General features: G+C 41.8%; 1 protein-coding gene across 2 annotated transcripts; it reads left to right on the top strand.

Moving 5' to 3' along the window:
• The first annotated feature begins 720 nt into the window (after positions 1 to 720).
• On the top strand, positions 721 to 14,278 carry tbc1d10b (TBC1 domain family, member 10b). 2 transcript variants are annotated; one of them, XM_089017943.1, is made up of 11 exons: positions 722 to 1,220; positions 2,171 to 3,030; positions 4,169 to 4,268; positions 5,280 to 5,387; positions 5,855 to 5,961; positions 7,238 to 7,352; positions 7,431 to 7,496; positions 7,587 to 7,776; positions 8,420 to 8,574; positions 10,403 to 11,289; positions 13,698 to 14,278. In XM_089017943.1, the coding sequence occupies exons 2-11, from the start codon at positions 2,189 to 2,191 to the stop codon at positions 13,855 to 13,857; spliced, it is 2,730 nt and encodes a 909-aa protein (XP_088874069.1). In that variant the 5' UTR covers positions 722 to 1,220; positions 2,171 to 2,188; the 3' UTR covers positions 13,858 to 14,278. The 2 variants fall into 2 exon arrangements, with proteins under 2 accessions (XP_088874070.1, XP_088874069.1); XM_089017944.1 differs by lacking the exon at positions 13,698 to 14,278 and having other exon boundaries at positions 721 to 1,220; positions 10,403 to 13,538.
• The last annotated feature ends 153 nt before the right edge of the window (positions 14,279 to 14,431 follow it).

Genomic DNA, 14,431 nt, shown 5'->3' with positions numbered 1-14,431 from the left:
TGAGCGGACACCTTCACTTTGGTTTTCATTCTTTGGTTTCGTTCTGTGGGTTTTTTTTCCATGGAGACTGCCACAACATTTACATGCTTCTCGGTGATGCGTGGAAAGAGTAGCGACATGATGTCGAAAATGGAAATCACGCCCTTGTTCCTCCGAATGTGTTCAGAAATAACGTGAGCCAACTATTCTCCAGGGAGTCAGTTTTGTGAACTTAGGTCTTCCCCTTATAATAATAATAATAATAATAATAATAATAATAATAATAATAACGCCAGCGTTCACTCATCCCGAAAGTAACAAATACATAGAAAGCTAGCTAGCTAGCTAGCTAGCCAGTTATTGGATAGTGAATAAATAGCTAATAGATAGCCAGCTTACAATCAGCTAGACAGCTAATAGCTAGCCAATGGATAGCAAATAAATAGTGAATATAGCCAGATAGCAAACAGCTAGCTAGCCAGACAGCTTACAGTCAGCTAGACTGCTAATAATATAGTAGTACGTACATATAACAAATCGGGCCACTGTGTGAAACAAGTGAGATCTGGCGCCATCTATCGGCAAGACCAACGAATGATATAAACGTGACGTAAAGACGTCATCAGTCCACTCACTCGACTGGGGTTTGTCAGTGAATTAAAATATTTAATCATATGATATATCTTCCCATGGTTTGTCATGATGAACAAAAAGTGAATTTATAAACAATTTAATGGGGGCGCTACGGTGCCGCAGCGTGCGCGTCCCCGCCTGCACGGACGCGCGCGCGTACGGAGCTGTCAGTCGGATATACGGGCGGCTGGCCGAGAATGTGTCCGCTCCGCTCATCTCATTTGAATTAAACAAAGTTATTTATTTCGTTTTTTGAGCCTGCGGGAATAAAATCAACCGGTCAGCACGTTGCTCCAGTGAAATGGTCAACGAGGTAACGCGGGCGAGCACGCAATGCAAACACAGACTGTGTTGCTGCGAGGAGATGCTAATAACTAGCTGCTAGGCTAGGTGGCTAACATCAACCACGACTATTACCGCCACCGCCATCCGCAGCCACCGAGCGTCTTCATCCTCATCGCCGCTCCGCTGTGTTGCCTCTTCTGCCGTTTTCCTTCCTCCCCGCCGGGGAGCTTAGCTGTGGACGCGTCGCTGTGGCGGGCCAACGCACGCCCAACCACCCCCTGGACACCCGGGCGGACGCGTCGCAGTGACAACACCGGGCGTGGGTGAGTTGGGGATTTTGATTAAGGGTTGGTGGGGGGGTCGACCGACCAGGGCCAGCCGAGTGACCGAGGCCCTGGACCCTACCCAGCCTGGGCCTCCTGGGACCTCGGTGGACGTTAGCGAATTAGCCGCGCGTAATTCGTTCTCGCCGCGCGGCCAGACTTCTAACCAGGGCGGTCCTATGAAAAGTGTTGTTAGCTTAGCATGTTGGTTGCAAACTGCTCGATCAGCAGAATAGCGGATCAGCGCTATGTTGATTAGAGTGTTGTTATTTTGAAACGCTGCACACGCATGATTTAATTTAAGAGCCACTCGTGCAAAAGATGTTACTCTGGCCATGCGACCTGTGCAGTGCACTGGCAGTCTGCTAAAAAGTGGAATTACTCATCACATCCTTTCTATTTATAAAGTCTTGGCTTGCATAAGAGGAAATGCAGTTTGGCATGTATTGTTGCATTGTTATCCTCGATATATTGTAACTTGCTATCTGATTTAAATGAAAAGATACTGTATGCCTATGCAAATTTTTTTTTGATTGAAATCATTGTGACTTATGTGTGTACACCAATAAAAGAGGTAGATACATAAATTATACTGTGAGATACATAATTTATAGGAACTAGAAATAATCCAGTGCCGAGTGTACGCGGTATGTACACTTAAAATGAATGTTCTAGTTCCTTTTTCTCCAACATACATTGATACCTTGGCTTACGAACTTAATTGGTTCCCAGAGGGAGTGTCTAAGGCGAAAAGTGTGTATCCCAAAAATTAATTCCCCATGGGAAAGCATTAAAATGAGAATAATCCGTTCCCAGGTCCCCATAAAACATAATTTTATACTTTCTAATTTTCAAATGATTTTTTCCTATCACGTATTTGCGGACATGCCGCTGTTGCTATTTATTCACCCGATTTATTCATTGTTGTAAAATGTCCATCAATATTACAGGCAACCTCTGGTGGCAATATGGCGGAACTTTCAGCCTTATCCGCATCGCCAACGCCACCTACCATGATCGACACCCATGCAGCTACCTCTCCCTCATCGATGGAAGCCAAATCGTCCCTGTGCAATGACGTGAATGTGATCCAAAACACTCCCGCTGTGCCAGCGACGCCGCCACCGCCGAGTCTCCCAACTGCCGAGACCCCCGCGGGTGATGATCGGGTAACGGTGCCCCAGAAAGAGGAAATATCAATGCCCGATGCTACTATTGAAGGCGATGTGACGCCGCAACAAGCATCCCCTTCCCCTGATCTCAACGCCGGACCTAATCTGTACCCTAACGTGCACGTCACCCACAACCCTCCCCCCATCTCGGCTGAAATTCCTGTAGTAACACCCCCGGTGACAACACCTCCAGTTACGGAGGAGAAACCTCAGCAAGCCCCCAAAAGCCCTCCACCGCCTGTGTCCCCCAAGCCTCAAAGTCCCATCAAAACACAGTCACCCTGCACCCCTCCTCCACGGGCGGGACACCCCAGTCCTACGGTACCGTCGATCCAAGAACCGAGCCCTAGCCTCCCCATGTCCTGCACCCCACCACCACCACCACGAACGGGGCACCTTAGCCCCACAGTGCCGCTCATCCAGGAGCCGAGCCTCCCCGCGGCAGGCTCCCAGCGTTCAGCCCCCGACACTTTGAGCTACCTGGAATCGGCCAGTCTGATGTCGGGGACGCTGGAGTCGCTGTCGGGCCTCGGGGACGACTGCAGTTCACTGGGCTCGGACTCTGAGATCAACGGTTTGGCGGTGAGGCGCACCGACAAGTACGGCTTCCTGGGTGGGAACCAGTTCAGCGAGGGGAGGTCAGTACAGCTGGCGTCCCAGTTTTACACTTTTGCATGTGTGTCATCGATGTTGAGCTTGACTGTGTTGTTGCCTTTGCAGATGACTGTTAATGGTGGTTAGTTTTGTATGACCTTTTGTTTCCTTTCAGTTTTTAAAACAATGCCTTTGAAATACATCCACCTTATTTTTTCACATTATATTTAACTAATTCACTGCCAGACATGTGCAAAAATGTGTCCAATCACTCCAGTGCCAGGGTTTTTGTCATTCTCACTTGAATTCCAAAACTCACAGAATATTAAGTTATGGGATGACATAAACATTCAATACAGCGCTAGAAAACGTATCCTTTCTTCTTTCAACGGAAAAAAAGAGTTAATTCCGAAGTTCTGGAGTTATCTGAGCTTGAAATAAGGGCAGCTGTATTTACAAGGGCCGAAAAAAAGGATGTGGTGGGTCGGATTTGGCCCCTGGGCCTTGACTTTGACACCTGTGACTTAGGCAATTGTGCTACCAAGATCAGAAAACAGAATAGTGACTTTTAGGACTACATAACCATTCAATGCAGCGTGAGAAACCTTAGACTCTCTTCTTTCATCAGAAAAAAATAGTTAATTCCTGAATTATATGGGTCTGGGGTTATATGAGCTTGAAATGAGGGCGGCTGTCCATAATACAATGCAATACATACATATTGGTTTATATAGCGCTCTAACAACAGCTGAAGCTAGAACAAAGAGCTAACACGACCAAAAGGCAAATGCTGCCCTCTCGTGGAAGGGAAAAAAAAACATGGCCAGAGGTCTGACCAGCGCTTTATCGGCACTCAAGCATGAAAAAACAAAACACGAAACAATTCCGGAATGGCCAATACATTAGGGAATAGCAGTGAATGAGTTAAAACATAAAATATTTATTGTTCGTATCATCACATTGCTCTTTCCTTCTGCTCTAAACTTCCGCATTACTCCGCCTTTACTGTGACTCATATTCCTGAGCGTTTGTGAGTCATTCACATGTACTGACCTTCTATCTTCGAAACACTCAACCAACCAACCTCCTCCCCCCTGCTCATCCACTTGACTGCCGTGTGTGAAGGCATTTGCATTGACTGTGATGTCATGTATGACGTTGTTCTATTGTTCATCGTGACAGTGACAGGGATGTACGAGTGGAGGTAGCCCGACAGAGGGAGATGAAATGGCTGGACATGTTCAACCACTGGGACAAATGGGTCAAAAATCGCTTCCAGAAGGTACGAAAGTTTGTGGTTGTCACGGAAGACAACGTAAACACTCGAAAGCAAACAGGATGATGAGAATTTTAACACAATATGCCTATCTATCTCTTATCTATCTATCTATCTATCTATCTATCTATCTATCTATCTATCTATCTATCTATCTATCTATCTATCTATCTATCTATCTATCTATCTATCTATCTATCTATCTATCTATCTATCTATCTATCTATCTATCTATCTCTTATCTATCTATCTATCTATCTATCTATCTATCTATCTATCTATCTATCTATCTATCTATCTATCTATCTATCTATCTATCTATCTATCTATCTATCTATCTATCTATCTATCTATCTCTCTATCTATCTATCTGTCTATCTATCTATCTATCTATCTATCTATCTATCTATCTATCTATCTATCTATCTATCTATCTATCTATCTATCTATCTATCTATCTATCTATCTATCTATCTATCTATCTATCTATCTATCTGTCCAGGTAGCTAGCTAGCTACAGTATCCATCGATTGTTCGAGCTAAATAGCTAGCTAGAATGTCTGTCTGTCTATATATCGAGCTAGTGAGCTACAGTATCTATCGATTGTTTGAGCTAGATAGCTAGCTACAGTGTCTGTCTGTGTGTCTATCTATCGAGCTAGGTAGCTAGCTGACTACAGTATCTATCTACAGTATCCATCGATTGTTCGAGCTAGATAGCTAGCTACAGTATCTAGCTATCTATCTATGTAGCTAGCTAGCTATTAACAGTATGTTTCTACAGTATCTATCGATTGTTCGAGCTAGCTAGCCACAGTATCTATCTATCTAGTTAGCTAGCTACAGTATCTATCTAGCTAGCAAGCTACAGTATCTATCTAACTATCTGGCTATCTGGCTGGATAGATAGCTATCAGGCTAGCTAGCTATTTTATTCTTTTGTTTATCAGTTTATTCATTTATTTATGTATTTATTTATTTATTTATTTATTTTCCCCTTGATTTGTGATTCCGCAGGTGAAAATGCGCTGCCGGAAAGGGATCCCGTCGTCGCTGCGCTCTAAAGCCTGGCAGCTGCTGTCCAACAGCCAAGAGCTGCTGGATGCCAACCCGGGCAAGTTTGAGGTACAATACAGTGGATTAAAAAAAAAAATCAAGAAACCTATTCTATATATTTTGCAGTGTTATGAATAATAAAAAGCATACTCATCACGTGTTATTCAACGCGTCGAAACTACCACCGTTAGCATTGCGCGACGACGACATTTTTCAATTGAGTCACTGCACAGAATTAACTATAGAAAACTGTTTGAGGGGGAACTAAAACGATGCCCGATGGTTAGATCGTTTTATTCAAGTGGTGTCAAAGTGACTGGCAAAAGGAAGTTGTGGCCTCTGTGTCTGTGAGGCGCAGGAAGCTCTAAGCCTCTTATCACGCCGCCTAATCCCGCCTGTCAGACCTCAGAGTCATCTCGTTACCGGAGGGAGGAGGAGAAGGCACTCCTTCGTGTTCTGTTTTCACTTCCTGTGGTCTCGTGTAAGCACTTATGAACCCTTGGAAATGACTGATTGGGTTTTTGTCCTGTCCACAGGAGCTGGAAAGAGAACCCGGAGAGGCCAAATGGTTGGACATCATTGAAAAAGATCTTCATAGGCAGTTTCCCTTCCATGAGATGTTTGCTGCACGTGGAGGCCACGGGTTAGGATCAAATCCAACTTTACATCTATGCATCCTCAAACGATTTCCATCTATTTAAAGGACAACCAACACGATTTTTTTTTGTTTCCTAACTGACATCAAAAAAACCTTTTGTCGGATCTAAAATACCCAAAACACGCAGGCTGATATTTTTAGTCAAATGCAAAACACGAATAAAAATGACTTAATGCGTCCCAAAACTGCCACAAAATGAGCTCGGAACTGGGCCAATTCAGAAAGTCACGCCCCCTTGTCCGTGACGTCACACCATGATACTCCTTCGCAAACTACCTTGCTCCAGAATCAAAACAATGGCTTCAGAGAGTTCAGATTCGGAGAAGATGCTTTCTTGTTACTCATCCAGTTATGAATATGATTCAAATACAGTGAGACCTCAACTTACGAACTTCATTGGTTCCCAGACAGAGTGTGTTAAGGCGAAAAGTGTGTATGTCAAAAAAAAATTCCCATAGGAAACCATTAAAATGGGAATAATCCGTTCCGGGGTTTCCATAAAATATACGTTTCAACTAAATAAGCCTTAAAACTACACACAACATACCTTATTCTATGTATAATAAATGTGCTATTGTATTGTAATGAAAGAAATACACCGCATTGTATCATAAAGTCACTTTATTTGCATTTGTGATGGTCATTGATGGCTTGATGGAATGGCGTTATAGGTCGAAGGTCAAACGGAATTGCTGTTTAGAAAGAGGCGCATTACATGAGGACTGTAATTAAAGAAATAAACTGTGCTGTAAAATAAAGTTTTATTGACCTTTTTGATGGTCGTTGATGGCTTATGGAAGGAGAGTCACCTTCCATAAGGACTTTCGGTAACTTAACCTCTGGTGCTGTTCGGTCGCGTGCTTCCGCCGAAGATCACTCCGCAAACCGTGGTGGGTGTGTATTATGAAAATAGTGCTTATTATAAGGTTTAATTTTCATAAATTTGACGTTTGTAAGACGGAAAGTTTGTAAGTTAAGGTGTTTGTAAGTTGAGGTCTCACTGTAGTTCTGAAGAGGAAAGCATCAATGTTTGCAATCAATTAAAAAGTCCTTCCGTATCAGTTCGAGCCATCTGGACTCCCATGTAGCACCCAGAAAATGCACAAGATAATAATAATAATAATAATAATAATAATAATAATAATAATAATAATAATAAATTTCATTTATAAGCACCTTTCAAAACTCTCAAGGACAAATAAAATTATATTGCTATGCAAGCGGACAATACTGCACCCAAAAATGGCTTTGTTGTCGCTAGGCAACAAGATCTCTTCCGCATCTTGAAGGCTTACACCATTTACCGGCCTGACGAGGGATACTGCCAGGCGCAGGCTCCCGTGGCTGCCGTTCTCCTCATGCATATGCCCGCCGAGGTAAGTGAGCCACACTTGCGCAGGTTCGTCTCAAGATGGCCGTCGACCGTAATGCTCACGTGTGCTTGTGATCTGCAGCAAGCCTTCTGGTGCCTGGTGCAGATCTGCGAGAAGTACCTCCCGGGCTACTACAGTGCCGGGCTGGTGAGTCCGCTGGAAACGACGTCACGGTCACCTTTTGTTTTTTTTTTTTTTTTTTTTTTTTCCTAACTTTTTTCTCTCTCTCGGCTTCAGGAAGCCATCCAGCTGGATGGCGAGATCTTTTTCTCGCTCCTGCGTCGTACGTGTCCCATGGCTTACAGACACCTGAAGAAGTTCAAGATTGACCCCATCCTCTATATGACGGAGTGGTTCATGTGCATCTTCTCACGCACGCTGCCTTGGGCCTGCGTGCTGCGCGTATGGGACATGTTCTTCTGCGAAGGTACAAAATAAAAGTCACTTTTTGTCAGAGATGTTCGATCGGACACTGTGGACAAACACTCGTACCCAGAAAGATTGACTTTTACTGCCGGCAGGAGATGCAGCCATTCATGACAGACGTCTGAATTCTGCAGCTCTCTGCCAAGCTATTTATTGAGAGTATATGCAAATTTAAGTGATACATTAGTAAAACACAGTTTTCTTGATTAGAATACCACACCCCTGGATCGTTCTGAGCCCCAACAGTTATAAGCAATAAAAAGTATTTTGTCTTTTCCATGAGCTAATAAATTTGTAACCTGGCTAATGAGCTCTTCCTATAAAGGAGTTTCAAGTTGTAAATAACTACGGTGATAAAGGAGTTTCCCAAGTCCTAAATTCTGTCCCTAAATGAAGATGACAGTTTAACAAGCTGTGTCTATTGACCTCAGATTGACCCCAGGTTGTCTGTGCTTCAATTGTGTATTCGAGTCACACATGTTGACTAAGTATATAACAGCATGAAACGGATTATTCTCATTTTAATGGTTTCCTATGGGAAATTAATGTTTGGAATACACACTTTTCGCCTTACACACACTTTCTGGGAAACAATTAAATTAAGTTAACATTCAACTTTTTGGAATGTTATGCTTTTTGTCCAGGGGTGAAAATTGTGTTCCGCGTGGGTCTCGTGCTGCTCAAGCAAATGCTGGGCTCAGTGGACAAACTCCGCGAGGTTCAAGGCATGTACGAGACTATGGAGCGGCTTAGGGGCATCTCACCCGACACCATCAGGGAGGACAGCCTGGTGCAGGAGGTTTGTTATTCCTTTTTCTCGTGGGTTTTTCTGGGCTCGAATTGGAATAACTTTGGCGAATGAAAGTCTGCTAGCATAATGAATGGAAAATCCGACTGGACCCTGCGCATCCTTCCCACCACCTTTTACAGTGACTCAGGCGGTACCGATAGATTAGCCTTTCTTCGTGTCCTCCATACTTATTTGTCAGGTCATTTTTATGATGATAGCAGTGCAGCCTATTCTACCAAAGACAAATTCCTTGTGTGTTATGAGCTATGTAACTATCTAGCTAGCTAGCTAGCTAGCTATTAGCTATGTCATTGAGAGTTTTGAATGGCGCTTATAAATACAATGTATTATTATTCGCAGATATCTATTAGCTAGCTAGTTGACTGTGCTATGTCGTATAATGTAAAGCTCGCTAGCTATTAGCAATATGACTAGCTAGCTAGCTATCTATTAGCTATGTAATTGAGAGTTTTGAAAGGCACTTATAAATACAATGTATTATTAGCAGCTATCTATTAGCTAGCTAGTTGAATGTGTAGTATAATGTAAATCTAGCTTTCTATTAGCTATAGAGCTAGGTATTAGCTATATAGCAAGCGATGTAAAGCTAGCTAGCTATATAGCTAAGTATTAGCTATATAGCTAGCGAACTAGCTATCTATTAGCTATGTACTTAAGAGTTTTGAACGGCACTTATAAATACAATGTATTATTATTATTATTATTATTATTAGGAGCTAATTAGCTTCCTATCTATTTGAGTTACTTTCGGGTTGAGTGAACGCTGGCGCGCGTGGCTACTCACCCACCGAAAAACTTATCCTGTGACTGTAAAGTGACCTTGAGAGTTTTGAAAGGCGCTTATTAATGAAATTTATTATTATTATTATTATTATTATTATTATTATTATATAACTATTACTACTACCACTACTACTACTAGTACCACTACTATTACTATTACTATTTCTATTACTAATAGTATTACTTTTACTATTATTATTATTATTATTATTATTATATAACTATTACTACTACCACTGCTACTACTAGTACCACTACTATTACTATTACTATTTCTATTACTAATAGTATTACTTTTACTATTATTATTATTATTATTATATAACTATTACTACTACCACTACTACTACTAGTACCACTACTATTACTATTACTATTTCTATTACTAATAGTATTACTTTTACTATTATTATTATTATTATTATATAACTATTACTACTACCACTGCTACTACTAGTACCACTACTATTACTATTACTATTTCTATTACTAATAGTATTACTTTTACTATTATTATTATTATTATTATATAACTATTACTACTACCACTACTACTACTAGTACCACTACTATTTCTATTACTAATAGTATTACTTTTACTATTATGATGATGATGATGATGATGATGATTATTATTATTATTATTATTATATAACTATTACTACTACCACTACTACTACTAGTACCACTACTATTACTATTACTATTTCTATTACTAATAGTATTACTTTTACTATTATTATTATTATTATTATTATTATTATTATTATATAACTATTACTACTACCACTACTACTACTAGTACCACTACTATTTCTATTACTAATAGTATTACTTTTACTATTATTATTATTATTATTATATAACTATTACTACTACCACTACTACTACTAGTACCACTACTATTACTATTTCTATTACTAATAGTATTACTTTTATTATTATTATTATTATTATTATTATTATTATTATTATTATTATTATTATTATTATTATTATTATTATGCTCATCTCTCTTTCTCTCATCATCCAGGTGATCCTTCTCCAAGTGACAGAGGCGCTAATCGAGCGCGAGTACACAGTCCAGGTGAGAAAATGGCGCGAGTCCCGAGGGGACCTTACTCACCAACCCGGCCGGCGCTTACACGGCACCCGAGCCCTTTTCGAGCACAAGCGTCGCGCTGCCGCCATCAGTTCGGGCGGGAGCTTCTCCTTCTTGTCCAGCTCCGTCCCGCCGCCGGGACCCCTGCGGGCATCGTCGTCCTTGCTCTCGCTTCCGGGCTTCCGCAAGTCCAGGACGGCGTTCCACTCGCACGGTAAGAAAAGCTCCTTCTCTGGGCCTTCGTTTCACGACGGCGCGCGGCCGCAGTCTCCCCCGGCCGCCGCCGCCGGCAGCCAGAAGCCGCCCATTCCTCCCGGGGCGGCGCCGAGGGTCCATCAAGTCCAAAGCCCCCTCGTGGGGAACGGTCCACGAGGCGCTCCGAGTGCACCCAACACTCTATCTCCCGCCCCGAGGATCGTTTCGGAGCAAATCACGCCCGCCATCCCCTCGCCTACTGCCAACAACGCCCCCCTGATGCCGGATCCCGACGCTAACAAACACGTGGCGGCCGAGGCCACGTCGCCGCTGCCTCGGGTGGACGAGGACGGACGCAAAAAGAAGAAGAGCAAAGAGGACAAGAAGAAGGATCGCGACGATGAGAAGAAGAGGCTGAAGGAGAAGAAGGAGAAGGACAAGGTAGAAAAGGAGAGACTCAAGAAGGAGAAAGAGCGTTTGGAGAAGGAGAAGAAGAAAGCGGGAAAGAAGAAGGACAAAGGGTTGATGGTTGCGGGGTCCGACCGGGACAAAAACGGGGCGGCGGCAACGGCCAGAGATTCCACCACTTCATCGGCGCAAGAAAAGAAAAAAGACGAAGCTGAGTAAGAAAATTTAAAAAAAAATTGTTTCTTTCAAAAACAGAATGACAGATTTTGACACATCTGATCTTGGTAGCACAATTGCCTAAGTCACAGGTGTCAAAGTCAAGGCCCTGGGGACAAATCCGGCCCGCCACATCATTATTTTTCGGCCCGCGAAAGCAAATTAAACTTGTGAAATTCCATGAGGCTTGCTAAAATCTTAATCAAAATTTCATATTTTTGGATGTAAACCACAAGAACAGTCATTGATGAGAAGGTTTCTTCAGCTGTCATTCTTTGAAGATGTCGGACATATGGCTTCTTATCCAAGAGGCTTCGTCAGCTAACTAAATTTTTTTGCTGGTAGTTTCGACCCCATATATATCCCTACTGTCCAGACGTGGCGGTGCCGGACTCTGCTATGATAGGTCCCTGCTCTCAGGTTGGGGGGGGGGGCAGAGGACTATTCCCTGAGGCTACATTGATTACTTCTATTGTCCTGACTGATTACTTACCTTTACGTCATAATTTCAATTCCCGACAGGAATGGCAGTGAATGAGTTAATTAGAAGGTAATTACCATATAGTCGCCTCGACAAGCTATTTATTCGACGTTGTAGCGCGTGCCTTTGGTAGCGTAGCGTTACTGCGGCGTGCGTGTCACCCTCTGCTGGCGACGGAGAGTATTTCAACTAAGTGGTGGTGCTGTTTGTGTTGTCAAAAAAACAAGTGGAACCTTTTGAAATTGCACTTCTTGATCTGGTTTGGAGTTCAGCCCTCGGTACCTCGATCTTAAAAAAAAGGTCTTAAATGAGTAAAGTCATTATGAAACAGCAGTGTTGGACGTGCACCTAAGAGGATTCGAGACACACGGCATACAAAAATAATGTACACTGAGAATAAAATATGTATTTTTCGAGAGGGAAATTCAGAATGAAGATGAGCCATGATTTAACAAGGATTTGGTAAATAACTTTTTGTTGCCATTTCTGGCTTATCAAAGCTAATAATAATTCATAATAATGATACATTTCATTTACAAGCGCCTTTCCAAACTCTCGCGGTCACTTTACAGTCAAAGGATAAGTTTTTGTGTGGGTGAGCAGCGGCGGCCACACGCGCCGGCATTCACTCAACCTGGAAGTAACTCAAATAGATCGAAAGCTATCTAGCTAGCTAATAGATAGCCAACAGATACATAGCTAGATGGCCAGCCAGCTAGCTAGACAGCTAATAGATAGCAGCCATATAGCTATCCTAAAGATAGCCAGACACATAGCTAGCTAGTAGATAGCCAGCCATATAGCTATCCTAAAGATAGCGAGACACATAGCTAGCTAATAGATAGCCAGCCATATAGCTAGCTAGATCGCTATAGTGCACTGACTGAACAATACAAACGCATCTGCTCACAATGGAACGCTACACGCGGGTAATAATAATAATAATAATAATTAATAATACATTTCATTTCTAAGCGCCTTTCAAAACTTTCACGGTCACTTTACAGTCGCGGGATCAGTTTTTCTGTGGGTGAGCAGCGGTAGCCACACGCGCCAGCGTTCACTCAATCCGGAAGTAACTCAAATAGATCGAAAGCTAGCTAGCTAACTAATAGATAGTTAGCTAGATAGCTGGCTATCTAGATTCATTAGTAATACCCAAGGATTTGGTGCATGTGCAGACCTTAAAATAGAGCCAGCGTTCACTCAACCGGGAAGTAACTCAATTCGATAGAAAGCTAGCTAGCTAGCTAATAGATAGTTAGCTAGATAGCCAGCTAGCTAGATTTATTAAAATAATAATAATACATTTCATTTATAAGCGCCTTTCAAAACTCTCAAGGTCTATTAGTAATACCCAAGGACTTGGTGCATGTGCAGATCTTCTTCAAATAGATTTTTAAAAACACTAAACTGTAAAATATAAACTACATGCTGGATCTTGACCAAAATAAATAAATCTTTCATTTCGTTAATATTGTGCCCTGAAATATACGGATTATTCCTTTTCTTTTATTATTTTTTTTTACAGTTTTGTTTGACCTAAAGGTTTTTTTTCCTCATCGTATAATTATTTTTACCATGTCAGTGTGTACCTGGTCCTCCTAGGTAGTGATTAGACCAATGAGTATTACTTAAAATCAAATATGCATTTTGTTTTTTAAATCAAAATGTCAGAATGTGATCGGAAGACGATGAAGGATGATCTTTGCACTTCCCTTAGTTTAAAAAAAATCCTGTCGGGTTAAAATTTTTGTTGTTTTTTTTTTTTTTTTTTTTTGGGGGGGGGGGGGGGGGGGTCATGTGCCCAGTGTGCCCATGTAGCATTAACCTCTCACCTTTTTTGATGTATCTATGTATAAAGTGGTTAATTTAATCAGATATCGTATATAATGATCTTAATTTTTTTTCTTTTATTTTTTTGAGAGTTATTGGATGCCTGGTTGACTGGAAGATTGTTCCACGCCGCCGTCACTTATCCACGTGGAGTTCTGGAACATTTTGGGAATCGAAGCTCTTAACTTCCTGCTTGGTCTTATGTAACTATGGACTTGAACTTGGTCACGTGATAACAGACCACCATTGACTCCTTCCTCCTTTAGCATCGTCCTCCTCTTGTTGTTATTATTGTCGTGAAGGATTTTTGGGTCCTCCCATGCTAGCACACTCCCAATCGCGCGCACACACGCGTTAGCGTAGCGTTAACACGAACGTTTCTATGCAAACTATAACTCCACGTCAATGGTTGGTTACCTGGTGTGAATTCTAAAAAAAGTGCATTTCTGTCAGGTCCTTTGTTCATTTCTGATCTGGAAAACGTTAAATCGATGCAAACGATTTACACGACAAGTGTGTTTTTGTGTTTACAAGTCGCTTTCACTCGTGAAAGTGAATTAATCGACGATGTTCTCGCTAATTGAATTCATTCCCTCACATCGACGTGATGTATTTAATTGATGATAATGATGACATTTGTGATGAGTAATAAACCGTAATATATTAAATTAGTCTCGCATTGTCGGTTGTTGATTGTGTAGTTTCTTTACAGAAATCCCTTATTTGTCGTGGTTAATGGGGACCAGGACCACCTGCGAAAGACCAAAATCCACATGGCTGTAAACCAGGAGCTATCGTGCTGCTGGACGTCAGCACTGGGAAAC

This window comes from Hippocampus bargibanti, linkage group LG17 (assembly GCF_051943395.1).
Source record: "Hippocampus bargibanti isolate YZ-2025 linkage group LG17, ASM5194339v1, whole genome shotgun sequence".
Classification (NCBI taxonomy): domain Eukaryota; kingdom Metazoa; phylum Chordata; class Actinopteri; order Syngnathiformes; family Syngnathidae; genus Hippocampus; species Hippocampus bargibanti.
The sequence above is the reverse complement of the archived record's forward strand: the minus strand, read 5'-3'. Positions and strand labels throughout refer to the sequence as shown.

Coding starts and splice junctions, on each gene's coding strand:
- tbc1d10b (XM_089017943.1), top strand. CDS start 2,189: ATGGCGGAACTTTCAGCCTTATCCGCATCGCCAACGCCACCTACCATG. Junction 7,497..7,586: donor GCTACTACAGTGCCGGGCTG/GTGAGTCCGCTG, acceptor TCTCGGCTTCAG/GAAGCCATCCAGCTGGATGG. Junction 7,777..8,419: donor GGACATGTTCTTCTGCGAAG/GTACAAAATAAA, acceptor CTTTTTGTCCAG/GGGTGAAAATTGTGTTCCGC.